Genomic DNA, 27,816 nt, shown 5'->3' with positions numbered 1-27,816 from the left:
TTCGGTATTTAAATTTCTTTATTTTACAACCAAGGCAGCTTGGGTGATGAACATTAGCCTGTTACACTCCAAATACTTCGACGGTGCAGGTTATGACACTAATGAATGGCAATTTTTTTGTATTTTCTCACCAAACGTCTGACCTTTTTGAAGGTGTTGAAAACCATCCAGAACACTTGTAGCTGTAGGTGCAACACTTGCTGAAGTTGATTATAGAAAGTAAAGCAAGATACTACACCCAGACAGAAACACGGCAGCGTGTACACAATTGACAATATGGAAATGTAGCGTTTCAAAATTCCCGGTGATTCCCAGTGAGTGAAGGAGACGCCAGAGCCACAAAAATCGCATGAGAATTTGACAATCCTTGGCTAGCTCCTCCGCCGGAGAATAACGTAGGAGCTTGGCCCCAGGTGGAACGATAGAGGGCTGCCCAAAAATTACTGATACATTTAAACAGCATTGTATAGGAATATAAACACAGGCCTGAAAGCGATCGTTTACAAAAATAAAAAAAGCTGCCAAATTTCCTTTCCCACTTGGTTTATTCCTCGTCATAAAAACAAAGCACCCATATGAACAAATGCTGCCCCCTTCTGCATCCATCGGAACGGTGAAATAACGTATTAGGGTTGAAAGTCACAGCCGATAATCTATTGTCGAGTAATGTTCAGGGAGTTAAGGAAGGTAGCGGAGATCCGGGAGGCTGTGGGAGAGAAGACGACACCACTGCGCAGGACTGGACCAAAGGGTTGGTTGACGGTGTAGAGCCAGAAGCATTAACGAGAGTCAGAGTCGTGCAGGGAAGAGTGTTGCCCTAGTGGTAGCGGTGCGGGGGCTTCTGAAATGGATGTTCTCACGCCAGAGCTAGCACTAGGAGAAAAAAACATGCCGTTATCGTGCACTTGTAGCTTTTCCACGATCTGCTCTATATGATCAGACGCTCAGGAACAATCACAAGACCAGTACAGACAGACTATGGGGATAGAAGTATGAAGGGGTGGAAAAGTCAGCCACTGGACAACCAATCAGCTGTGATGTAAGATTTATTAAGTGCATTCTATATAAGTACAGGCAGCAGTTGCTTATTGGCTGCTGCATTATCACCCACGACTATCACGGCACCAGGCTTAATAAATCTGCCCCTCTGAGGAAATTCCTGGTCTACCAATGTACAGAGTTCACCAATAGCCAGGTTCGTTAATACCGAGCCGATTATGGGGGGTATTCATCGTCGGACGCTATTTCTGCTGGGGGGGATAAAGCGGCTGCTGCATATTCAATGCTGTCGCTTCCAACAGAACAGACTTCATAACAAGTCTATTTCGGCGGATTGTTGAATTATGTGTTGTTTTCGCCACTTTAGCACTCGACAGCCAGAACATTGAACTCCAGCTGTCGAGTTTGCCTAGCGGAGAGAACGGTCCGGGATTCCGACTGTCGGGACTTTCTGACAGTCGGAATACTGCCCTCTATCTGACAAACCGCCCCAGCATCACCAGTACCTAATGATGGCCCATCTCACTTGACAAATCCCAGGCTCCATACCTAACCCTACCATATGCAAGACCTGTCACACTATTGCTTATCCAAGCCCAATGTAATCGCCTCTGTGTTACAGGCAATTGTGAGAATTCAGAGATGTGTCTTGAGATTCTCAGACACCATTTTTATTTTTATATTATTATGTATAGGCAAAGTCAGGCCGATTTAGTACAGACGAGTAGGTACATTTACTAAAGCTAAGAGTGAAAACTGGAGAGTTCGCCAATAGCAACCAATCTTTTGTGAAGCTACAATAGAGAATTACAGCTAATTTGACTGGTTCCTGTGGGCGACATCCCACTTTTGGAAGCTTTAGTAAAAATTTACCCAAATGTGCCTTCCCCCTACATAGTACCAGCGGGAACATGCCGGGGTGAGCAGAGTGACAGCTGGGGCACACAAAATCCCAACTGATTTGTGTTCTATTCAAGGCGTCGCCGTTTCTGCGGGGAAAATGCAGACGGTGTAAGTGGACATAACATAGGTACAGTAATAGTAAACCGATTTGGAAAACCAAACGAGGTAGATGGGATTCAGGCAAGAAGTCGAGGTGGGTAACTCACTGTATCTGGACAGACATGCAGATGACCGTCACAGTGAGGGGACGGCCATTCAGCACTCAGTGAAGGGACAGCATGACACTAAGACATTGGAGCAACAATAATACTAGGGACAAGCGTGAGGAGGGAGGGCCCTGCCCTGAGAGGCTACATGCAAAGATGTATGTAATGAAGATGAAACAAAAGAACGTGCCACATCCAGCCACAATGACATACCTGTAAGTGCTTCTTGTGCAAAGTATTTCACATCGACATCTTGGTCTTGAGTGAGTTTCTCCAGGACCGGCTTCACATCGTTCATCAAGGTACTGAAACGGCAGAGAACACAGAAGCATTAAGCAGAGGATAGAAGGTAATCGGAGATACTTACACAGATGGGTTTCTCTGGGCCTTCCACCACCGCGCGAAATAGGACATTAATCTTACTATAAAAATCTAAAATCGTATGTGAGATAGTGTCCATACAATAGAGCAGTGGTTCCCAAACTTTTTTGGTTTAAGGCACCCTTTGGGTCTCCATGATTTCATCAAGGCACCCTTAAGCCGGGATCGGCAGTGTGCACAGGCACGGCACACCCGGGCTGGCTTCAGGCGTCTGCGCGCTCACACAGTGCGTCCATGTCACTGTCCTCAGCAGAGCCGTTCCGCAGCATCATCACTGTGCCGGGGCGTACAAACGGCAGTATGGGTCTGTTAACCCTAAATTTGCCGCCCTTAATAGGTGCCTCACGGGCTGAGTGGCAAATCCGGCCCGGTCTATCACACTGACGCAATCCCTCAATGTGTAGCCTGCACTCTATTACACTGACACGCTCCCTCACCATGTGACCTGTGCTCTATCTCCCTTGCCCCTCAGCCTGCGCTCTATCGCACTGACGCACTCCCTCACCGTGCAGCCTGTGCTCTCACACTGCTGCGCTCTCTTATCCCATGGCTTGCTATTACACTGCCGCAATCCCTCACCACGTAGTCTGCGCTCTATCACACTGCCGCAATCCATCACCATGTGACCTGTGCTCTATCACACTGACGCTCTCCCTCAGCGTGCGGTCTGTGCTCTATCACACTGACGCGCTTCCTAAACACCACCCCCCCCCGCAGCCTAATCCTGACCCACATATATACACACACACCACTCTTACCATAAAAATTACATTGAAGTCTGGCTGGGTAGGGCAGGAAACGCAGCAGCTTCTCCTCTCCCATTTTGCATAGAGCAGAAGCTGCCTGATTCTACTTTAGCTCCGCCCCCTGTCATCACGTGAAACTCCGCCCACATGTAGCAAAAGCCCGACGGTGCAGCTCCTTCCTTACCTCGCTGGGTGTTCTGCTGGCTGAGGGGGAAGGGAGACTACTGGAGGTACTGGGCAGGGGGGATGAGAGGCTGCTTTGGGCAACATCAGATCGGCAGGCACTAGTTGGCTGTCCCTTTTGATGCCCCTTGTCGCTGGGAACGCAAGCCCCCCCCCCCCTTCCTCCTACTCCATTCACCCGATAACCAGCCCTCTCCCCCCTGCCACCAGCTGATTACACTCACATCTGCCCGCCCATTGATCTGTCCTTAGCGCATCGCATCCAGCCCGCACAATACACAGACTGGCTCTCCACTGAGAAACGTGGCTGGCTGCCAGCAGGGTGCCTCAATAGTCCTGTCAGCCGCGGCTACCCTGTGACAGTGCTACGGCACCCCAGGGAGCCGCGGCGCACAGTTTGGGAACCACTGCAATAGAGGTATAAAGAGAAAGGACACTTTTACATGAGTCTGTAAACCAACATAAAAGCACCGCACAGTATATAAATGCCGAGGTTATGAGCAGACATGGTTTGATGCATGACCACCCCACAGTGGTTACAGAGTCCTTGTGCGGGGCAGTGAGGCAAATTCCGAAACCCTAGGGACAATTACTGTTCCTGTGAATGTTGCTGGCATCATTAGAATTTAACTTGTGGTCTTTAATATGTTTAATGTGCCAGGACCAACGCCTTTCTGTAACCAGCCCATTAAGTCACCCATGCACTTGTGATTTGATGCTTTTGTGACCAACCAGCATCTGCGACAGACCTGGTACTCCAGGACGCTCTCTCAAAACACAGACGGGGGTTACTAGGTGACCCACTGAAATTTAATTCTGTTTTGATGAGGCTTATGTCCACACAAACTGCAAATACTGCACCATACTGGAGCAGATTTACTATTAAACTATAAAAAAAACACTAAATATGAACACCTATTAGAATAACCATTTAAATAGGATACACTGGTATGTGAAAATATTAAACGCGAGATCGTAGGACGGGGTGAGAAAAAAAAAAAAAAGACAACTTATCCCTTTGAGTGCCAAGTGAGATTTTTATCCATCATAATGACCTGTAATGTTATCTATAGGAAATCATTTTTTACGCTTTTTTGTTTGAATTTATATAACAAATGAGAGCGATGCTGTAATTTTTGGCGGTTGTCTTGAACATCTCACATAGATGTTGGCATTCAAAGGGTTAATCTGCCACATAGAATACAAAGATGCATTACGTACAATATGACGTTTACGATCTGCTCACAAAATATCACGGTTTTATGGATCGTAGGTTATCACTTGAAATACAAGAAAAATGCACCAAACTATTGCTCTCCCCTTACAACGGAACATGTATTTAGAATTGATGAGAACGTATTCTATGAAGAGTCCATCTCCCAATGGTTCTGGACTGAACTGCGCATTGTTCCACTCCGTAGGGATTTGCGCATTGCCCGAGGCTCTACATCGCAGCGGACAAAGAGTCCGGGAGGTGTTAAAATTTTCATGAAATAAAAATACCCATTTTAATGAGGAGATAGAAATTTAAAGTACTAATAGGGCAGTATTCAATGCACCCGAGTCGGGGGGATTTACCTGCTCGCTAGGCCTAACAAGCATGTCTGAATCAGACCCTTAGACACCATTGTTTCAGTGTTGTACAAATCAGCTACAAAACATCCACAGAACGGATCTTACATTCGATAGGGGAGAAATTTGTTATAAGGATCGAGCGGCGCGGTAGTCGCCGGGGGCGGGGTTTGGTGGACTCTCAAGGCTTTGAATTTGCAGCCTTGTGAATCAGTCACAATAACCTTAATATCTCTAGCTAAGATCCCTTACACACAGAGCAGAATAGAAGTGGCCATATATAATGTATCAGTCATATTTATCATCATTGTATTGTCCTTTCATACGCAGGAGGGAAACCCGCAGTGCTACAGAGGACGGAGGCCCCACAGAAGGAGAGCGGTTCTGTAGTCACCGCTAAATAACGGGGTCTGCTAGCGATTACCGGCCGGATTCTGTGGAATTCAGAGGCACACATGATATTGGTTACACTGTATATAACTGGAAGCTATAGAAGGATAGAACAACGCTTTAAAAACATACGAACTGCCATGGACCATAAACAACAGACTAAGGGGGTCTATGTATGAAGTGATGGGGATAATTACTACAAGCCCAACACAGATCCTGAATTGTGCAACTCTGTAGAAACAGGATTCTTTCCTGCACTGGAAACAGACCATACACTGTAGTCATTAGGTCTTCATTTACCTTATACATAGGCCACCCACATAGAGGGTGGCCTATGTATAAGGTAAATTACCAAGATGGGAGTTCTATTGAAGATGGGCTATCGCCCATAGCAACCAGTCTGATTATACCCATTGTCTTCTAGAAGGTGATAAATAAGTAGAATCTGATTGGTTGCCCATAGCAACATCCCACCTTCAAACTGGCCAAGTGGAGACCCCTCATTACCTGGCAGTAGTGCTGTTGCTGTTCTGCAGGGTGGCCAGGGAGGTGCATTGTTTACAACTGTATATTATTCTCAGAGCATGGCCACGCCTTCTATGATTAGGCCACACCCCTTGAGAATGACCTGGGCCCAGCCAGGATCCCTACTGCCTGGGACATAATACAGATGTAGCTGTGCTCATCGTTGCAGCGGTTCAGCGGCTCGTACTAGTTTGCACACTCCAATCGCTGGCAATATGGTCACTCAGCGACCATATTGCCAGCGATAACTGTACCGTGTGCACACAGCTTAACCCGTAGTCCGCCAGCTCAGGTCATTTGGAGATAGAACAGGCTGGCTGACTCACGCTTCATTTGTAGGTTCACATATGTGGCGACAGCATCACGTCATTCCCCATGGGAGTCAGAAAGGCGCAGCACCGATGCGTGTGGCTACATCTGTGCCTCAGTCAATTTCACTAAAGCATCTGTGCGGACCCACGAATATACTTAAAACCTGGAGTGTTGGGGTGCTTTGAGGACCAAGTTTGGGAATCTCTGGCCTATAATGTAATAGTCTTCAGGAAGTCCATGCAGCGCATGTTTTGCATATTTCTTTAGCATTCGCTCTACCCGTGGATCTTTTAGGAGTTATTAATGGATAATGCATCTAATAGGAGATCTGGCAAACATGCACCGCTGGTGGTCCCTATAGACTGGAATTGGGAATCACTGCTGTATGGTCATGCTGGGTACACTAAGCAGCGGGAATACCCAGCGACGGTACAATACATTACACCGTCCTTACATACTGCCCCACGCAGTGGACAATACAATGTAAGCAATAGTTGACCACCCCATTTACAACGCATGCCGCCAGTTCCTGGGTTTTCCAATTGGATATGCAGCACTCCAGACAAAAACAACCCAGGGAACGTCCCACCAGAGTGTGCGATTACAGGAGCACACCGAGCGATGTGGCCAATATATATATCTCTTTACATTCTTCATCTTAACAATATATCGACCAATCAATCGTCCACTGTGTACATGGCTTTACATTCTGAGGAATAAATAAATCTCATATAGCAACTGTCCTGCTAAATGGGATGACTACGTTATGGTTCCGGCTCTGATCTTCCCCATGAACTCTAGCGGCCAGACTCCTACCTGTTGTCCAGGGTGGGTCCAATCTTCTGGAGAGACTTGGCGACATTAAAGCGCACATTAGCCACGGCATCCCCGGCCATCCGCACAACTGTCGGCAACATGTGCTTCGTAGTGATGTCTTGTCCGCACACCTCCGATAGAACCTGCAGCCACAATTAAAGACACAGCCCAAATTCAAACCGATTCAGCAAACCAGTTGCTCTACTGGAAACACCAATAAAAAGGAAGGCAACCGTATCACAATAAAAAGCACAGTATATTATACACAGGAAGAGATTTAACATGCAACCACACAACAGCCGCGGAGGAAACGCTGAGATTTCTATGTGGCTCAGACGCTGCTCTCAAACACAAACGCCAAGTAAAACAGAATACAGAAAAATAACAGAAGGAGACTTCTAGAGCAATTAAAGGGATTAAATGAATGATGGGCCTCAAACAAGTTCCTTGCTGTACTTGGAATAATTTTGTCTTGTGTGATTGAGAACAACGCCATCAGATAAGCATCTGTATTCCCACACTGTGTGTATACGAATTACTTATAATTACCGTTAATGGTCTTGTGAATATATTACACTAGGAGATTTCAGCCGGCGAAGGGTGAGCGCTAAGCTCCCGTTGCTGAAACGCCACGGCAACAGCACATTGAATCTAATATCATTGCCCTTTAAGTACATTTTGGGTCTCTGTGCATACAGAATACAATAAAGCAGTGCCGCCTAGTTAGGCTTATCCAGGAAATTTTACATTTTACCTACTGGGTAATTCACTATTCCATGAGCATCACAGTCTGATGCTCCTGGAACACGTTATTGAACTAGAAGTGATCTTGTGTTTTGTTCTGTCTTAGCTTCTCGGCCCACTGCATGGCTTTTCAGAAGGCGGCTAGTAGATTTTATATATAGGACCGGCCATGTTGCAACAATTTTAACTTGCATTTTTTGCAGTAGATCAGATCCCTTAAGTCACAGCATGCGGCATCAACTATAGGTGTGGAGTTCTTAAAAACCGTACATGCCGCCACCCCCCCCCATTTAATGTTTAGTCGTCTTTTAAAAGTAAAAGGTCAACATACATACGGGAAATAGATCATCTAATTGTCGAATACAATAAGGACAAAGAGTTGATGTAGTATACTTACATTGATACAAAACAATGTAGTCATTCGATGCAAATAGTTGGGGTCGTTGGACATGGCGAGAACTTTCGGGATGATGGTGGCCTGAGCCCAGTCTTTGCCAAACTTCTCCACCAGCTTCTTCAGGTTGCTCGTCGCTGCCTCTCTGATGGCATAAACTGAGACACAAGAACGGTACAGACGCCATAAGCACTAGGGTACACTGCGGCAACTGCTCCCAATTTTATTCACACAATCACACACACACAGGCGCAAGCACAATGGGGGCGATTCAACTGTTCCTCCCCGCAGTTAGCACTAGATGGCGTTTATGCTCAATGAGCTACAGGAGACGCATTTCAAATTGCAGACGCCTCTGCTGGCATGCTGAAATGTGACAAAAGGGACTTGTTTTCGGGTTGTGGACAGCACTTGTCAGGTTTAGCCATTTTAAGAACCTTTACCGAGCCTGTCAGTTATGTGATAAACAATTGAATCACCCCCTCTGTGCGCTATGTTACACTGCAGCAACCACTCCAGCCATTGTCCATCTAAACGCACAAAAACAAAACTGTTTGTAGATCTTATATTTTGGAAATTAAATAGCTTTACTCTTTGTACTCGAGTGAATTTTTCAGTTTCCTTTGTAATCAACAGGGGGAAAGAAAGAAAAGCTCCCCCCGGTGAGTTGCCGGGGGGAGCTCACGGGAAATCAGGTTCATCTTGTGCGCCAGAAAAGTCAGACCAGTGTATGGGCCATTACAGTCTATTACACAGTTAGCAGATAGATACAGTGGTATATAATTGTGCACTTTGATTGGATAAAGTGTATGCATGCAAAACAGAATGTGTAGCATATTTACTAGCTGTGAAGGGACGTATCAAATACTAACTGGGCAAAACCATGCTGCACCGCAGGTGGGGCAGACGTAACATGTGCAGAGAGAATTAGATTTGGGTGGGGTTTTACAAAAGTGAGATCTATATTGCAGTGTAAAAATAAAGCAGCCAGTATTTACCCTGCACAGAAACAAAATAACTCACCCACATCTAATTCTCTCTGCACCCTTTACATCTGCCCCCCCCCCCTGCAGTGCACCAATGGTTTGCCCAGGTGTGTGCTTTTTTGCTTTGCTAATTAATCTGCATCCGGCTTTAACTAGAACTCGGTCCTAAAGCTGATGGAAGATGCAAGGCTACCATTGGTGCAGCACTTGCAGTGCACCAGGGCCTATAAGGACTGAGGGGCCCGCTGTTAAACTGGCCACCCTCTGCAAGGGTTGCATATTGTGAACGTGAGTTGGATTGGAGGAGGGGGCCCCAAATTCTATTTCACCCCCCACAAGTTCCGCCACTGCATGAATGAGAAGGGTTAAGGAAGAACCGTTATGAATGAAGTCTAGTTACATTGGGCGTGCAATTGCATTAGCACTAATGGGTTTATCGCCATTTCTCTCCCCTGTAATAGGAAACTGCTGTAGGCCGGTGAGAGAGGACACAGGGTTCCGGGAAACCAAATACTTATTACTCATATTAAGTGGAAAATGAAAACGATATTCACATTGGATTGTTTATTACACCCCGCGGCTGCCGGGGATGGTGTCTTAGTAATGTGCGTGGCAGCCATATCACCAGCATCAGGGGGGGGGGGGATGCCCTAAGGCATTACTATATAAGTAACAGACACGTTCCATACCATGATCCACTAGCCAGGCCATGCATAATGAGTTCAGCTTCTCATCGAAGAACTCTACACCCTGCACAGAAACAAAGATAAATCATTTGCAGGAGCCAAAAATCATCACGGCGCACCGTCGCTGCGAAATATGCTGCCAGCATATGTGATACATGCTAAACACTCTGCATTAGTAGTCATGCACAAGAGCGCCCTCTTCTGGTAAATAGGCAGATATGCTTAGATTGAGTTCAATCTCAACAAAGCTGTGGATTGCATGACGCCAGCTCTCGGACTCTTGTATGGCTGCATCCACACAGACTGGCACCTACTTAAGCTCTTCGAACACCAAGGGCAAAAGTGTACTAGCTTTTAGCAAGTTACATAGGGGCAGATGTATTAAGCCTGGCAAAGAGATAAACTGGAGATAAAGTGTAAGGAGATAATGCACCAGCCAATCAACTCCTAACTGTCATATTTCAAACACAGCTGATTGGCTGGTGCATTATCTCCTTCCACTTTATCTCTTCACCAGGTGTTATACATCTGCCCCATAGTTACATAGTAGGTGAGGCTGAATAAAGACTTGCGTCCATCTAATTCAACCTATAACACAGATGCTGTAACCCGTATCAACAAGCTTTTTTTTTTTCTTAAGGTGTACTAGGTGGTCACAGTGAATCCCATAGGCTGATAAAAGTTCCCCCCCAAAAAAAAAAAAAAAAAAAAACCTGTAGCTCCACCATGTAGCATGAAAGAACACCTAAAGGTCCAGCGAGTAAATCTGCAATAGATATAAGTATGCCGCCTACACATACCTAGGCAGAGCACTATTATATGGGGTGGTTTCTCCCAGACCTCTTGCTAGGCTGAGAGCTTAATAACACTGCTTCGAAAACTGCAACCACAGGGTCGCAGCGGGACTTTTAAACGGCTCAGTCACGGTGTGACCCTTTATGTGCGGTCTGTTCCGATTGCAGCAGCGAAGCAGCAATATTTTGCTGCATCATCCATAGTGTGAACTGGAAAAGGGTGCCTCGCCCGTTTAACCTGTTCACACTGCACAGCAACGAACCGGTAAGAACGCTTTTTACCCGGTTCGGATTGCCGTGTTGCTTTTCCTTAGCTGTAACCCCTTTCACATCGCACTAATTACCGGGTCGAACCAGCTTGTACTCGGTAATTAGGTGCGATGCGAAAGGGGTAGAATAGAGATTAAAGATGCAGAGATTATCTTTATTTAGCACAGTAGAGCAACAAATGAATCCAGTTTTAAAATAAAGAACCAGCAAACCAGATACAGTAAACTTTTGAAAAAAAAAAAGGGGGGGGGGGGGGGCAGAATAACCAACCAGAGGTCACAATCTCTTGCTCCTCCCTTAAACAGGACAGATTGGCACAAATGCAACACTCTCCCTGGCTTTGGCATCAACATCCATCAGAACATAGAAAATATACATATACACCATATATACTCGAGTATAAGCCTACTTTTTCAGAACATTTTTTATGCTGAAAAAGCCCCCCCTCGGCTTATACTCGAGTGAGGGTCCCACTTGTATCAATACATTTTCCCAGTTTTTTTGTTGTAAAATTAGGTGCCTCGGCTTATATTCGGGTCGACTTATACTCGAGTATATACGGTACACACACCTCTATATCTTGTTTTTATTATTACTAGCAGACTGCTATTCATCTAAGCCGCAAACATCTCTCATCTATATAATAATGGGTCTATAATTTCCAGAAATCCGTAAGAGGAGAGTATGATTATTCATATTGCCAGGTAACAGAACAAAGAGCGTAATTGCCAAACCCAACAGACAACGGATATGCAGCCTCTGCCCAGCTCTCCGGGATACCACGGATGGTTACCATACCGGAATTAGCATCTATTGTCTGCAGTAATCAACACGAACAAAGGAAGCAATCTCACGCCCGGCTCCGCTTCCATAAAACACTTGCGTCACGCAGTGAATAAGAGCTCTTGAACTTGAACAATGTCACACAAAATACTTGATGGTTAATAGATGCACATACCAATTGCCCAGCCAGGAGAGGCATGTACTCGATGATGGCCAGACGCACGCGCCACTTGGCATCCTCCGCCAGCTCCACGATGGCAGGCAGGAGTGACTGGGATAGCTGGCGGATCCCGATGACCTCGTTCACGCAGTCCAGGTTGGAGATGATGTTCAGCCGAACCTCTGGACACTGGAGGGGAGAGATCGATGTCAGGGAGCAGCTGAGACACTAATCCCATAATACGGCTTTGGAACAGAAGAGCGGGAGCGGCGCACAGCCCAATAAATGACATTTCATTTACAAAGCGACTGGGGACCAGGCTTCAAGCAAGAACTCTCATAGGGGCATCGTTACATGCACTAGGCCAACAGAACGTTTGGCGTCACGGTGAGCGGACACTAAAGGGAACATGGCTTTATTTACTGAGACGTTCTGGGCAACTGCTCTCATATTTGGAAAATGTTGGGAAGAGCAGATACCGGATAGCTACATGCCTTGGGTCGTTACATCAGATGCGACTGCACCAGGCTGGGCTGTCCCTGACAGGGTCGCATCTGATGTGACCAGTCAGCAGTGCCCACTGGGCGGCTCTGGGAGTATAATGCTGATGCTAACACAATCACTGGTCAGATCACCACTAGACCAATGTAAAAAAGTAACAGATGTTAGTGTTCACTCTAGGTTTGGCTTCGGGCAGGGCGCCGGGGGGGGGGGCGGCCCGGGCCCGCCGACGTCACTGCTGGGGGCGGTCCCGTGCCTCCAACGTCACTAGAGGGGCGTGCCCGGACCGCCGCCGTCATGAAAGGGGGCGGGCCCGGCACCGTCATCAAAGGGGGCGGGCACGTCTGCCGCCGTCATGAAAGGGGGCGGGCACGGCCTCCGCCATCATGAAAGTTGGCGGTCCCGGCCACCGCCGTCACCAAAGGGGGCGGGGCCCGGCCGATCCAAAGTCACTATGCTGCCGGGGAAGCACCAGGCATCGCCGTCTACGGCGACGCTGGGCTTCCCCGTGAGGCCGTTTTAGCGGGGCGCTGCGAGAGGGGCAGGGCGCATTTTGCCCTTTAAAAATCGGGCAGGGCGCAGCGCCCCGCTAAAACAGCCTAGCGGGAACACTAGATGTACTGAAATATATTTTTTATAAAATATGCTTTTAATCTAATTCCATTGTAGGCGGAAAATAAAATGACAGTTATGGTGTGTACACACTGGTACAATCACTCTGCGATTCTGACTATATAGTCAGAATCGCATCGGTATAGCACGCATTAAAACCCTTGCGATCCTGATGCGCGCTCCTGTATCGCACAGCAGAAAGCCTTGGCTGCCTTGACTATATAGTGCAGATCTGCACTATATAGTCAATATTGTATGCCATTGCATGCATGCCGTGCGATTGCATCGGGGATCGCATCGCACAGGACATCTCACCGTGTGTACACACCATTTCAGAAAGTGTTTTTGTGGGGAAAAAAAAAAAGACATCCAAGTTAGCATTTTTGGGTAACTGAGTCAGAGCACAATGGATGCGTAACAGCATTTTCCTGAGTACGGAGAAGCCTATTTCAGGGGGATCTCTTGCATCTATGCGAGGATACTAATTATAGTGGGCCGAGCAGCTACCCGTGTGACGCCGTACAGATCTTCACATTGTTGCTATGGAAACTCGCAGTAGAACAAGGCAGTGAAGTGGTATCAGGCGCACACAGCTACTTAGCGTTGTGGCATAATAAACAAACCGCTTTTTATTACAGATGCCTCTATTATATAACCACCCTTCATTTAATACCGAGGATTTGCGAGAGGAGATCCCCACATCAACCTGGCAATAAGAAGGGTCGCTGATGTCACAGAAAGCGGGCGGGGCATCAGAGGGCGGAAGATACGTCAGCGCTTGGAACTTATGATGCCTCCTCCCTATAGTGTGAACGGGAACCGGGTCCAACCCAGGTCGGCATGTAGAGAATGAGATGCTGGACCCGTGTAATTTGAGAAGGCCCTTTCACAGAGCACGTTGACCCAACAACGCAGGTCAGACCCGGGTTATGTCAGGTCAGAAAAACGATATTTAATAAAAAAAAAAAAAAAAAAAAAACAAACAAAAAAAAAAACCCCATCAGGACAACTACGATATTTAATCTTTAATGTCTCCAACATGTAAGGATCCACTATTATTAAGGGAGCAATTGGTGCAGACCAATCTTCTCAATATTGGGCAGATGGGTCTGGGACACCAGGACTAAAGCAGCAATGCCTCTGGTCGCAATGTGCCATTACGGTGCCGCACGTTGCAGCCGGTATCCATACAATACGTGGACCGACAGTTAGAAGGTGGACATGACATTGGTCAACAGGTTTTCCTAACTTTTGCCTGATTTACTATCCACATGCACTATAGCCTGGGAATAGCAGCCTTGCCCAGTAAAAATAAAGCCACCGTCATGTTGACCTTTTGCGTGGACTGTAGATATTCTATACCACACCGATTGCATTTAATTGGATCGGCTGCTTAGTATAGTTTTTCAAAAAGGCAGGGAAATTAGTTACTTTTTACACCCATTCATTGATATAACGACAATGATTTTCAAGTAACAAGCGCCCCCTAGTGGCAGAACGAGGAAATGCTATTACTAGAATATAAAATGAATCCATTTGTGCACATTCAGTTTTGTTAGCAAACCAAAGAACACAAAAAGGGCAAAACCATGCTGCACTGCAGGTGTGGCAGATGTAACGTGTGCAGAGAGAGAGGTTTGGGTGGGGTTTTAAAACTGAAATCTCAATTGCAGTGCAACATTAACAATGGTCAACACATGTGGGGCAACATGCAAAAGCAGACAGTATTTACCCTGCACAGAAACACATGTATTTGCTCCCTTGCACGGCTACATGTTTTTTTCCAAACTCAATCACTTGGTTATTTGAGTTACGGAATCTGGCCCTTTGTGAAATCACATACAGCACTGGAATAGGATGGAGCTGGGCTTACCTCGTCCTTCAGCTGGGCCAAGAACAGAGGAAGAAGATGCTCAATAGTATTGTCCTTCCCCAGGATAGGAGACAGACCCATAATGACAGCGGCCAGGGCAGATTTCACATGCTGGTTGGCATCTGAGACCAATTCCTGTTCCGGAAGGGGAAAAAAAAAATGCCAGAAATGAGCAGCAATCAGACAGATAATACAAACTTACTGAACATGTACAGATACACTATTGCTGCAGTCATACATCCCTTCTCTACATGCCAGAGAACTTTGGACTGTGCCGATTTCATATGGGACACGTGCTGTGGCTTACTGACTATTATACTTACTGATTCCGGCACTTACTGGTGATGTGGAGTCCAAATCCCCTATAAGTAAAGTCCACACTGGGCGATTTTGAGCTGGAAGCTACTTACTTTCGCCGTTTGAGCCACTTTCCGCACAAAATCAGCCCAGTGTGTATGCCCGGCAATGAGCGCACCGCATCCTCGCCGCACATGGCAGTTTTAACAGCTGAGTGGACAGCTTCCATTGCGTCCTGCACTGTATGCGTTGAGCGATTTTTCAGGCAGCGGTTTTCACTACTTAGCTGTCCATACACGCTGGGCAAAAACGCCCAGTGTGTATGGTCCTTAAGATTTATTTTTGGGATCACCGCCCCGGAAGCACACCGGTCCGCATCTTTTTACTGATCCTATGAGTCTTTAACCCCCGCGCCGGCTGCTCACTATTCAACGCAGCGGGGAAATCCTCGCTGTCAGAGTACAGCGAGGATTCCCCCCAACAACGAGGCTCCAAGCTAATGCAAGAAGCCTGAATTTAGCCGCAAGCCTCCCTGTTTTAGTGGACGTATATGCAGTTTCCCCCTTGCTCCAAAAACCCAGCAAGGTGGAAATGGCATGTGTAGGGGGGGGGGGGTCAGTTGAATACTGAGCACTGCTCGCAGAAATCATTGAATACTACCCAATGTGTTGCAGATTTCAAAATCTTATTCATTGCATAATGAATGTAAGTTTACAAATTATTCTAGATGGCACTCTGGGCAGATGTATTCAGTCTTGACAAGAGATAAATGCAAGGGTGTTAAAGAGATAAACGTCCAGCCAATCAGCTCCTCCCTGACTTTTTTCAAACACAGCCTGTAACATGGCAGTTAGGATGTGATTGGCTGGGCATTTATCTCTCTATGGGGCAGATGTATCATAGCAGCGCTTATCGCGCCGCTATAATACTTCCTGCTTCGCCTCATTAACGAGGCGAAGCAGGAAGGGACATCGACAAGATGTATTAACATCTTGTCTGCCGAAGCGGGGGAGCGCTAACTCCCCCCTTCGGCGATGTCCCTTTCTGGATATAGCGCATCAGTTAATACTGATGCGCTGTCTCCTGTCCCCCGGCCGGCTGCACTGGGCATGCGCGGGATCTCGCTACTCACGCGAGATCCCCAGAGCAGCCCAGACTTAACAGCAGGGACAGCGCTGTCCCTGCTGTTTAGATAGGGCTTCGCCAGCCTGATGCTGGCGAAGCCAAAACCAGCAGCGGGCAGAACGGTCAGCGATGCTGACCGTTCATACATTCGGCCTGCTATCATTTAGATAGCAGCGCCGATATGGACAGGGGCGTATAGCGCCCCTGTCCTTTACCGCATCTCGGCTCCTTCATACATGGGGGAGAAGCGGTATAAGTGCACATAACGTGCACGGATACCCCTTCTCCCCCATAACGCCCAGTCATACATCTGCCCCTTTATCACCCTTGAATTTATCTCTTGTTAAGGCTTAATACATCTGCCCCATTGCCACAAATGAATGCAAGATGAAGTTTAGATCATGAACATTCGTTCAGTTCATTAATAAAAAAATAAAAAAAACACCTCAGTAAAAATACAGGATCTAAATACAGATTTACGAGACCACGTCTGCCCTATGAAGTTATTATGAACATGTTGAACACTGCCCCCACCTGGTAAATACTAGCACTGCAGGACATTCACTAGAAAAGCTGGAATCACAAATTTTACTGGAAGGATATAGAAAAAATATATATATTTAATTTACAGGTGTATTCCCTCATCCACATTATCATTCAGCAAGAGGACACTCACTAATTTAACCCTTTGAGTGCTAACGTTGCTGTGAGTGATTCTCAAAATATAGCTGTATTTATTTATACTACAAGAGCAGTCGCTGTGAGGGATGCTGGCATTTGTAGTGGATATTTTGAGGATCAGGGGGAGAACATGTGACATTAGGTGCTTGGGCGGACAGCATAGGTTGCATGATGTCACTCGCACGCTTAATACAACACCACGGCGGCCCCTGCGCTTGCCTTCAAAGCTATGCTGTGCAGGCAAGGGACATTCCTGGCAGGGCTTCGACATGCTGGGTGGCATTGCACTGTGCTGGGCAGCACCCAGCAGGTTAGAGACCAGCGATGCAGTTTTACATTTCAATTTTAGCAAAACTGCGACTGAACCTGAATTAGGCCCTATGCTTGTTACCTTCAGCCACGGTTGAGCAGTGTGTGTTTGGTGTACACAATACAACATGCAGGCACGCGTACCTTTACACACGGCAGTATTTGGGTCATGATGACATTTTCACGGCAGTCAGCTGACAGGTTCTCGCAGAACTCTACGATATAAAACATCACAGGCTGGAGTTAGTGAGAAACACCACACATCCTGTAAGAGGCCCAGACCGGCCAGGCTGACGCACCAGTGGTGTTCGGGGATCGGAACAGCAGAAACATTAAGCGCAATAGTTTGACCTTGCGATTAATACGTGGCTTTTTCTGACACAATATATGGCAGTCAGTGAGCTGGTGCAATGCCCCATGTACACACAGTACAATTTGGTCTATTATTTAAGCAAAATTGTATCAAAATCAATGGGACATCAAAAATTTTCAGCCACATTCGATCTCCCCCCCCCCCCAGTTCAATATAGACCCTTGCCGGCTAACCTTAAAACTCCAACTGTTGTTGAACTACACATCCCAGCATGCTCTGTATCAGATTTAGCATGACCAAATAGCAAAACCAAAGCAGAGCATGCTGGGATGTGTAGTTCAAAAACAGCTGGAGTGTCAAGATTAGCCATCATGGAGGTGGACATTACTGTTTCAATTAGTGCAACGCGGCCCTCGCCATACTGCGGGTTCAACATGAAGGGTGAAGGAAGAACAAGTCAGTTTAAAGAAAGAAAATGAAAAAAAAAAACACATGTCGGCCATGCTATGTGTCTACCTTTTGGGGTAGAATTTAAGACACTGTAGATCTGTCGACCATTTTTATCCAGCCCACTCACTGAAGGCTCAACTGTGGGCTTCCGGGAATAGACAACTATGCTTAATGATTACCAGTTACCATGAGGAGGCCTCCTACTGACGGTATGCAGATGGCAAGTCAACAATGTGTGTCGAAAATAACTAGGTCGACAGTGAAAATGGTCAACATACACTAGGTCGACAATGACAAGCAAATGGTCGACGAGCTTTTCACATTACCCAGACATGCTCCCCTATTGGCGCAGGAAGGAGTAATAAGTAGTTGCTTTAATATTGCAAGTGATGATTAACATACAGTATAAAGGCTGTCCACAAAGCCTCATATCAGCGGCACAATACACTGGAGGGTCTAGAATTTGCAGCTACAAAAATCGCTCAAGGTGAGGGAATTAATCCGACTTTATAAATTAGCCAAGTCTCACCTTTAACCTTGTGGGAGGAGGCAGCTCGCACCTCAGCCTCACAGTCCTTCATCAGGTTCTGGAAAGCAGGGACCAGGTCTGTCTTGGTAATTTCTGGGCCGACCGCTTTCTGGAGCTGGAGAAGGGTACACAGGATGAGACACAGATCATACACTGGGGGTCATGCGGACACTGTAATAGGGCAGTTTGCCTTAGAGAGCAAGAGGAGGCTCCAACGTATGAATGAATGAGAACACCTATTAATGGGGTATTAAACTATCCCCTTCGCTGGGGTTACTTGCCTGCAAGCATTTCTGCATCCTAAAACCCAATGGATTTACAGGCAGGTCTAAGATTCCAATAGGTAATCTTCCAAAGGGATCCGGCTTAGAGTTGGAACATACTGACACTACGGCGTCATCCAGTATTTACCTCTGTGAATTTGTCTGCCACCATATAGCGCACACGCCAGGACTTGTCCTCGGCTGCCTGACGCAGTGTCGGCATCACCAGCGGCTCCAGCTCTTCCTGGGGCAGAAGCTGGGCGATGTTCACACAGGCCTCTACAGCCAGCAGGCGCACAGAATCCTGGGAAAACATAAGTAACCAGGGAAATGGACATGAGAGGCATGGCTGGAGGAAGCACAAAGCGGTCCTTGGTGGGTATTTCTCCAGCAGCTAGGACCATGTACAATCCCGAGCAGAACTTACCTGTTCATCGGACGCAAGGTTCGAGAACATGGGGATGATTTCACTCTTCACGTTTTCCAGCTCCAGGACTTTAGCAAATTCCCCCAATTTGGAGGCAGCAGCTCGCCTGACCATTGGAGTGTCATCGGAGCACAGGTTTCGGAAGTGTCTGGGAAAAAAAAAAGAAAAACCATATACATTAAGTTACTTTAAAAACATTCAGAAAAACGCCAAAATATCAGAGGCTGGAAAGGCTGAGCAGCATCGTCCTGTATTATTACACACAGCACCGGATAGTGAGCCATTGTGCATTGGAAGTGGTGAGGACCGGGCAGAACATTACTCTATTACCACAGGTAGCAGTGGTAGTGAGGCTGCAGGATCCTAGCAGAAGGGTCCTGTATAATAACTACAGTACTGTGCATTGGAAGTGAAAAGGATCATGCACAGCATTAATGTATTACCACAGGTAGCAGTGGTAGTGAGGCTGCAGGATCCTGTATAAAAACTACAGCACTGTGCATTGGAAGATGTGAGGACCTGGTAGAGCATTACTATAGTACCACAGGTAGCAGCGGTCGTGAGGCTACAGCAAAACGATATCATGTACAGCACTGAACAAAGGTGTTCAAACAATACTGCAATAAAGCCCAGTTCATGGTAAAGAGGCTGGTGGGCCAATGGTAATCTCCTGTATTACAAAAGCACAGTATAATTAAGCAAACTGATACAGGCAATAGGTATGTATTATAACATGACAGCATGGCCCAGGAGAGTAAGGGTAATATAGTCTATTAATATATTATAACATGGTATTATAAAATAGATGGGTACAGCCAAAACAAATACTCATGATCAAGAAAATACAATGAGGTAGGAATCAACACCGCTCAGAGAAATAAAAAAAGACAGTCGAGACAAAATAGTACTGTAATAGGACATACAGAAAGTAGGGAATGGGATCATTGGGTCGACCAAACGTAAGGGAAAATTAAAGTCATTGCATGCTTTTTTAACCATTGATTATAGCCCATTGTATTTCTGTAACAGAAAAAGATTTACTCATGTACTTTTTAAAATAAATATTATTGTTTTTTTTACAATTCCAATAGTGGTGCCCGTATCATTATTTTAGATAAGTGATAATTGTAATCACTCCAAATAGGTTTACCCGTAGCGCAGAGTGACACCGCAAGGTGTAATCCCCCCCAACCAGGTATAAGGAGGCCAGGGGAAGAGTCCTGTTTGATGTCATAAACAATGGTACAGTGAGGAACGTGCATCCAGGCAGGTCAGTGCAATATCACCACATATCGCAGAGTATACTGAGGCTGGTAGATGTACAGTAAGACTAGTCCATAACAGAAACCGTGCAGCATTATCACACAGTACAGTGAGGCAGATGGATCAGTGTAATGTAGCACCACATGCTGACACAGATCACAGTATAACGAGACAGCGAGATCCAGTGAGAATACTGAAGTACAGTATAGGGATAGATGATCCAAGCAGCACAGTAATGCATTATTACACAGGATCTAGGCTAACACTTACTGTCTGAGTTCTGCTTTGACAGTACTGGAGACCCGGGGATAGCATACGCTGAACAGGCCACAAGCAGATGTGCGAGACGTGAACCAGTCCCCGCTGGCCAGGCGCTTCAGCAGGGGCACAAAGTGCGCCTCCAGGTCCGAGGGGGAGTGCTCATGGGAAATTGCTCGCAGAGATTCCACCGCTTTGTCCCTCACCACGGTCTCCTCAACGGTCGCTAGGCTCTCCAGAGGCGGCTGCAAGATAAAGGGTACGGTCACGAGGGTTCACAACAGATGGTAAGGTTTCAGGAGTAATTCTCATACACAAAAAGGATAGGACATAGATTTTACGCTTGCAGGCAGGGCCCTCCTACCATCTGTCTAACTACCCAGTTTGTTTTAACCCTATCCCTAATTGTAAAGCACAACAGGACCTGATGCAATGTATAAGAACCTGTTAATATATAATTATAGGAATATCAGTAATAAACTTCATTTTAGTGACCTTACTAATGGGCTGATTCAGAGGAAGATCCCATCTCACGTTCATTTTAGCTCATTCTCCGTCACAACCCATCTACTCCCTATATACTGCCTGGGATGTCACTCTATGCTCTAGCACACAATGTTCTGTATCTCAGCACTGAGAGGCATTAAGCACCATAGCAGACAGCGACGCCCCAGGCAAGAAAAAGGAATTGCACAGGTTGAAACAGTGTTGAACTGAACATCAAGAGTCACTGGAGACGTGTTGAGACGCTCACTGCGCTGCTTCTGTGTTCCGCAGGCTGCATCTGAAGATGCACCATTGTATCCACCTATGAATTAGCCTCAATGCAACAAGACACAGCAAGAAAAAAAAAAAGTCTGAACCGATCAACAAGCATGCACATTACATTGGGGTAGCTTATCCTGCGAGACCACGTAGCGGTCCCTCCATTACATACATAACCCCTTATACAAAGCCAAATAACTGCAGAACTTACTTCGGGCTTTTAGCTCTTAAGGTGCCCACAGACGCTACAATTGTACTGTGCTATGCGTTTTTGACTGTACAATGGTTCTATACAATTTTTCTTCCAGCTTGCTATGAGATGTGCACTTGGATGCATGTGATGAACCCATGTTTGTAATGTTAAATTTCAGATGTAGTCTAAAAAGTACGTGCAGCGCGTACTTTTTTAGACATACAATATCGGGCTCCCGGGAACATAAACACCATCCAATAATTGTACATAAGATGCAATTTGTGCTTAAAAAGTACAAAACGCATTCGATAATTGATGCGTCTGTGGGCACCTTTAGGTTAAGAGTTCAGCGCTATTCAATTACTTCCAGTGATAAGCCCCAAGCACGCACGCTGCTAATCCACCAGGAGGACTTACTGCATGCAGTAATTGAATAGCTCCGGACACTTGACCCAGAATCTTTGCCCTACAACACACTAGCCGCTGGGCTTACTGTGGTATAATTGAATAGCTCCAGGCACTTAACTAAGAGCAAAAAGCACCTACCAAATCCCGTGGTTAATTGAATTTCCCCCTATATTCATCCTCATTTTGTCACTGACATCACAGAGGACCCCCCCCCCCATTACTGCTGTTTCAAACACTGCAATAGAGAGATGTATATAGGAAATCTACCAATAAGCAGTGCACAAACTCCGGTCCTCCAACCAGCGTAGTGAAGGTCCCCAACTGCTCAGCCAATGCCAGAAGGACTTCATCTTCATCATAGATTGTATCTGCAAGAGAAGGTGACATATCACACCTGGGTTCTGATTAGAACTAGTGTAACAGAGTGGCATAAACCCACAGCCAGATGCCTAACACCAAGTTCCAATGCTGAGCTATGAATACAAACCATATGGGGTCACTCAGAAACGGCTTCCCACATAATCAGAATAGAACTGCTGTATCTATCATTCGCTCTCCTACACCCATATTACATAGGCATTACATCATTACTATGTACCACTGGGGAACCCTGCTCCCATCTATCATTCGCTCTCCTACACCCATATTACATAGACCTCACATCATTGTTATGTGCCACTGTGGAACCCTGCTCCCATCTATCATTCGCTCTCCTACACCCATATTATATAGACCGCACATCATTGTTATGTACCACTGGGGAACCCTGCTCCCATCTATCATTCGCTCTCCTACACCCATATTACATAGACCTCACATCATTGTTATGTACCACTGTGGAACCCTGCTCCCATCTATCATTCGCTCTCCTACACCCATATTATATAGACCGCACATCATTGTTATGTGCCACTGGGGAACCCTGCTCCCATCTATCATTCGCTCTCCTACACCCATATTACATAGACCTCACATCATTGTTATGTACCACTGGGGAACCCTGCTCCCATCTATCATTCGCTCTCCTACACCCATATTATATAGACCTCACATCATTGTTATGTACCCTTGGGGAACCCTGCTCCCATCTATCATTTGCTCTCCTACACCCATATTACATAGACCTCACATCATTGTTATGTACCACTGGGGAACCCTGCTCCCATCTATCATTTGCTCTCCTACACCCATATTACATAGACCTCACATCATTGTTATGTACCACTGGGGAACCCTGCTCCCATCTATCATTTGCTCTCCTACACCCATATTACATAGACCTCACATCATTACCATGTACCACTGGGGAACCCTGCTCCCATCTATCATTTGCTCTCCTACACCCATATTACATAGACCTCACATCATTACCATGTACCACTGGGGAACCCTGCTCCCATCTATCATTCTCTTTTACCTACACTACTCTGTACCACCAGGGAACCCTGCTCATATCGATCATTCTCTTACCTCACATCACTACTATGTACCACCGGGCAACCCTGCTCCCATTTCTTACCTGCTCCCATATTAGAGACCTCGCATCACTACTATGTACCTGCCACTGGGTAACCTTGATCCCAGCTATCACTCTTACCTGCACCCATATTACAGAGGCCTCACATCACTACCATGTATCACTGGGTAACCCTGCTCCCATATTACAGGAGTCACATCACTACTATGTACCACCGGGTAACCCTGCTCCCATATTACAGGAGTCACATCACTACTATGTACCACCGGGTAACCCTGCTCCCATATTACAGGAGTCACATCACTACCATGTATCACCGGGTAACCCTGCTCCCATATTACAGGAGTCACATCACTACTATGTACCACCGGGTAACCCTGCTCCCATATTACAGGAGTCACATCACTACTATGTACCACCGGGTAACCCTGCTCCCATATTACAGGAGTCACATCACTACTATGTACCACCGGGTAACCCTGCTCCCATATTACAGAGGCCTCACATCACTACCATGTATCACTGGGTAACCCTGCTCCCATATTACAGGAGTCACATCACTACTATGTACCACCGGGTAACCCTGCTCCCATATTACAGGAGTCACATCACTACTATGTACCACCGGGTAACCCTGCTCCCATATTACAGGAGTCACATCACTACTATGTACCACCGGGTAACCCTGCTCCCATATTACAGAGGCCTCACATCACTACCATGTATCACTGGGTAACCCTGCTCCCATATTACAGGAGTCACATCACTACTATGTACCACCGGGTAACCCTGCTCCCATATTACAGGAGTCACATCACTACTATGTACCACCGGGTAACCCTGCTCCCATATTACAGGAGTCACATCACTACTAGGTACCACCGGGTAACCCTGCTCCCATATTACAGAGGCCTCACATCACTACTATGTACCACCGGGTAACCCTGCTCCCATATTACAGGAGTCACATCACTACTAGGTACCACCGGGTAACCCTGCTCCCATATTACAGGAGTCACATCACTACTAGGTACCACCGGGTAACCCTGCTCCCATATTACAGGAGTCACATCACTACTAGGTACCACCGGGTAACCCTGCTCTCATATTACAGAGGCCTCACATCATTGCTATGTACCACCGGGTAACCCTGCTCCCATATTACAGAGGCCTCACATCACTGCTATGTACCACTGGGGAACCCTGCTCCCATCTCTTACCTGCTCCCATATTACAGTGGCTTTGCATCACTACTATATGGTGAATGGGTCATTCCTACTCACCTCTTACATAATGAACACACTCAAATTACAACAATGTTTTCAGCAAACAGAATGAGTAAGTTTCGACAGTATGTCAGCATATCAAATATGTCAGCATCATCATGTCAACATGTTTACTGCCCACATATGTATTCTGTGCCCTGTTTATTCTCCTCATGCCACCACAAGGAGCACTTACCTGTCAGGAAGGGCAGAAGCTCGCTACGTGTCCTCTCTACACCCAGAGCCAAAGCGATGGTGGAGAGCTTCTTAATACTGTTCAGACGGAGCTGAAAGACAAACAAGTTCAGGCTTAGGTCCCCTGGGAAAGGACTGGTCACGTGATACAGATCCCTGGACAGACAATACAACCGAACATGCTACATACGAGTCATTCCATCAGTATTCACTACTACATGTCCGGATGAAGTAGGTCATCACCTGGGCAGCACAGAGTAAGCATGAGTATTATGGAGTCCCAGTATTTGCCATGCTCACCTGAGTCATTCACTGCCACCAAGCTGCCAGCCTTCATCACCTACATCACCAGAGCCCCTGCCCAAGGCTGATGTATACAACACTGGTATCCGGAACAACTCATACATACACGAAACCGAATACTACAAAGTATATGTTTAAGAATCTATTCAAACCATAATGGTTCTGTGTCACTTGTGCAATTACCGCTGTGTAATATTACACACTGGATCTATCATCAACAAATCAGATAATTACCAAACGTGGAGATGCGGATATTCATTTTTACAGGTAACCGGAAATAACCGTATTCACACTGTGGAGTAACAAGCACACCCGCACTAAGATTTCACCCACCAAGTTAAAGTCCCTATATTGTATACCGGGGTATCACATGCGGCGGTACTTCAGCAACTCGCTGCTGGGCTACCCAGCACTCGATGCGCTATACTATGTACAGTATGCAGTCATTTTGTATATGATGATGTTGTGCGTGCAATCCCATTAACTGCTCCGGGATACAACATATCCTTGGTGCAGCAGTGACAACCTGCAGATCCAATGATATGAGCACCAGGTTGGAATTGTAAGTAAATGCATACACCTCCCGGATGTCCCCTTTTCCACAGAAACGTCCTGTTTTCGGGGACATTCCCGCGTCCCTCCTGGGGCTGACAGGAGTCCCCACCTGTCACCCGCTGAGCTTCAGCACAGCTGCTATTCCTGCAGGCAGAAGCTCACAGAGCCACTAGCCAAGCCCCCACAGCGTCAAAAACAGGGGCAACACCGGAGACGTCTATAAAGTTGGGAGGTATGTAAAGGACATATGACATGACACTTTCCACATAATTTAATCAGGCCGATGTGTCAAATTTGTGTAGTAAAGGGCAAAATTTACCAATTTCTTTATACTGCTGCCATTAGAACAGTGGTTCTTAATCTTTTTGAGTGCTCTTATCCCTTTAGTTTTCACACATTGTACCTCTTTTGTAGAACTAAGGGGCAGATCTATTAAGCTCGGTGAAGTATTATTTATTAAATTTCTTATATAGTGCACACATATTCTGCAGCGCTTTACAGAGTATAGTTGCTCATTCACATCAGTCCCTGCCCCAGTGGAGCTTACAATCTATATTCCCTACCACATTTACATGCACACACAGATATTCTAGGGTTCATTTTTGTTGGAAGACAATTGACCTACCAGTAAACTTTTGGATTGTGGGAGGAAACGGGAGTAAACCCACGCAAACACGAGGAGAATATACAAACTCCGCACAGTTAGAGCCATGGTGGGAATTGAACCCATGACGTCAGCACTGAGGCAGTAATGCTAACCAGTACACCATCCGTACTGCTGAAGTAATAAAGTGTCTGGTTTTTATCACCGGCCAATCAGCTCCAATCTGTAAAATTACAGGCTTGGTTTGAAAAATGACAGGTAGGAGCCGATCGGCTGCTTAGTAAAAAACAAGACACTATCACTTCACCGAGCTTAATAAAATCTACCCGTAAGTTACGTTACTAGATTTATAGGGCATAAGCCTCACGATTACAACTACTGACCTAGAGGACGATATTATACATAGAAACGCCAACCATCCCAGCCTCAGTGAACTTCACAGTGCTACTTCCCGCACATTATACCACATTCATACTAACACTCCTTTTACACAAAGACCCGGGTCTGACCCTGGATTTAGAACGCCAGTGTGACTCTTCTGCGGGCGCTTGGTAATGACATCATTGTGGTGTGACAGACTGGAAAATGAATGCAGAAACCAGCAGCAGGTACCTATATAGTATATAGTGACATTATAGTACCCCTGTATATGGAGGAAACACATGTCTACATGTGTTTCCTCCATATGCAGGGGTACGATAGGTAGGCTATGATAGGTAGGTCAACTTCTCCCGTCTTTTCACTGCTTGATACAGCAACCCCTTAATAATGAATGGGCCCCACAGTGAGCTCCTGGTAGAAGGGATCTGTATATGAGTTACTCAGTGCACGCTGCCAAATATACATAACACCCCCACACCCCAATGTGGTCATATCCTGCGAGTGTGGGCTGCGTGCTTCCTCCAACCTCTCAGTGTGGGTAACCCCTAAGTGGACAACAACAACCAGCATGGCTTAGACAGGGTGGTGGGGTGCGCAGTAATAGTCCAGCAAGAGCTGGGACACACAGACTGGCCGGGGCCTGTTGCTGGGACATGGTATCTACCCCCGCCATGCGATGGCGTGGACACTGTGCCCGCTGGTGGGCGGTGCCGAGCTTCCCTCCCGTTCCAGGCCACTCACCTGCACATCCTCATTGCGCAGCTCGTCGATAAGCACGGCGATAGGATACAGGGAGTCGTCCCCGTCAGCCGCTGCCATCTTGCTTCTTCCTGTGTCAGGGAGAGTCAGTCAGTGTGTGAGTGAGTGAATGGGGCGGGTGCGGGGGCTCCTACGCTGTCACGCAGGGGTAATAGGCCAC

General features: G+C 46.5%; 1 protein-coding gene across 1 annotated transcript; it reads right to left on the bottom strand.

Moving 5' to 3' along the window:
* On the bottom strand, positions 1–27,797 carry LOC146042232 (serine/threonine-protein phosphatase 2A 65 kDa regulatory subunit A beta isoform-like). The gene is made up of 15 exons (XM_083162154.1): positions 27,639–27,797; positions 25,056–25,146; positions 22,385–22,485; positions 20,764–20,996; positions 19,231–19,378; positions 18,952–19,107; positions 18,541–18,655; positions 17,393–17,463; positions 14,837–14,971; positions 11,866–12,039; positions 9,847–9,907; positions 8,175–8,329; positions 7,034–7,176; positions 2,322–2,413; positions 1–873 (listed from the first exon to the last, which is right to left on the bottom strand). The coding sequence occupies exons 1-15, from the start codon at positions 27,714–27,716 to the stop codon at positions 857–859; spliced, it is 1,770 nt and encodes a 589-aa protein (XP_083018280.1). The 5' UTR covers positions 27,717–27,797; the 3' UTR covers positions 1–856.
* Between the last annotated feature and the right edge of the window lie 19 nt (positions 27,798–27,816).

The sequence above is a fragment of the Crinia signifera genome, chromosome 19, assembly GCF_055691185.1.
Source record: "Crinia signifera chromosome 19, ASM5569118v1, whole genome shotgun sequence".
Lineage (NCBI taxonomy): Eukaryota > Metazoa > Chordata > Amphibia > Anura > Myobatrachidae > Crinia > Crinia signifera.
The sequence above is the reverse complement of the archived record's forward strand: the minus strand, read 5'-3'. Positions and strand labels throughout refer to the sequence as shown.

Excerpts from the sequence above, each read along its gene's own strand:
- LOC146042232 (XM_083162154.1), bottom strand. The coding sequence starts at position 27,716 with ATGGCAGCGGCTGACGGGGACGACTCCCTGTATCCTATCGCCGTGCTT. Across the intron at positions 19,108-19,230 it reads ACCTTGCGTCCGATGAACAG|GATTCTGTGCGCCTGCTGGC; the intron begins GTAAGTTCTGCT and ends ATGTTTTCCCAG. Across the intron at positions 17,464-18,540 it reads CTCCTCCCACAAGGTTAAAG|AGTTCTGCGAGAACCTGTCA; the intron begins GTGAGACTTGGC and ends TTTATATCGTAG.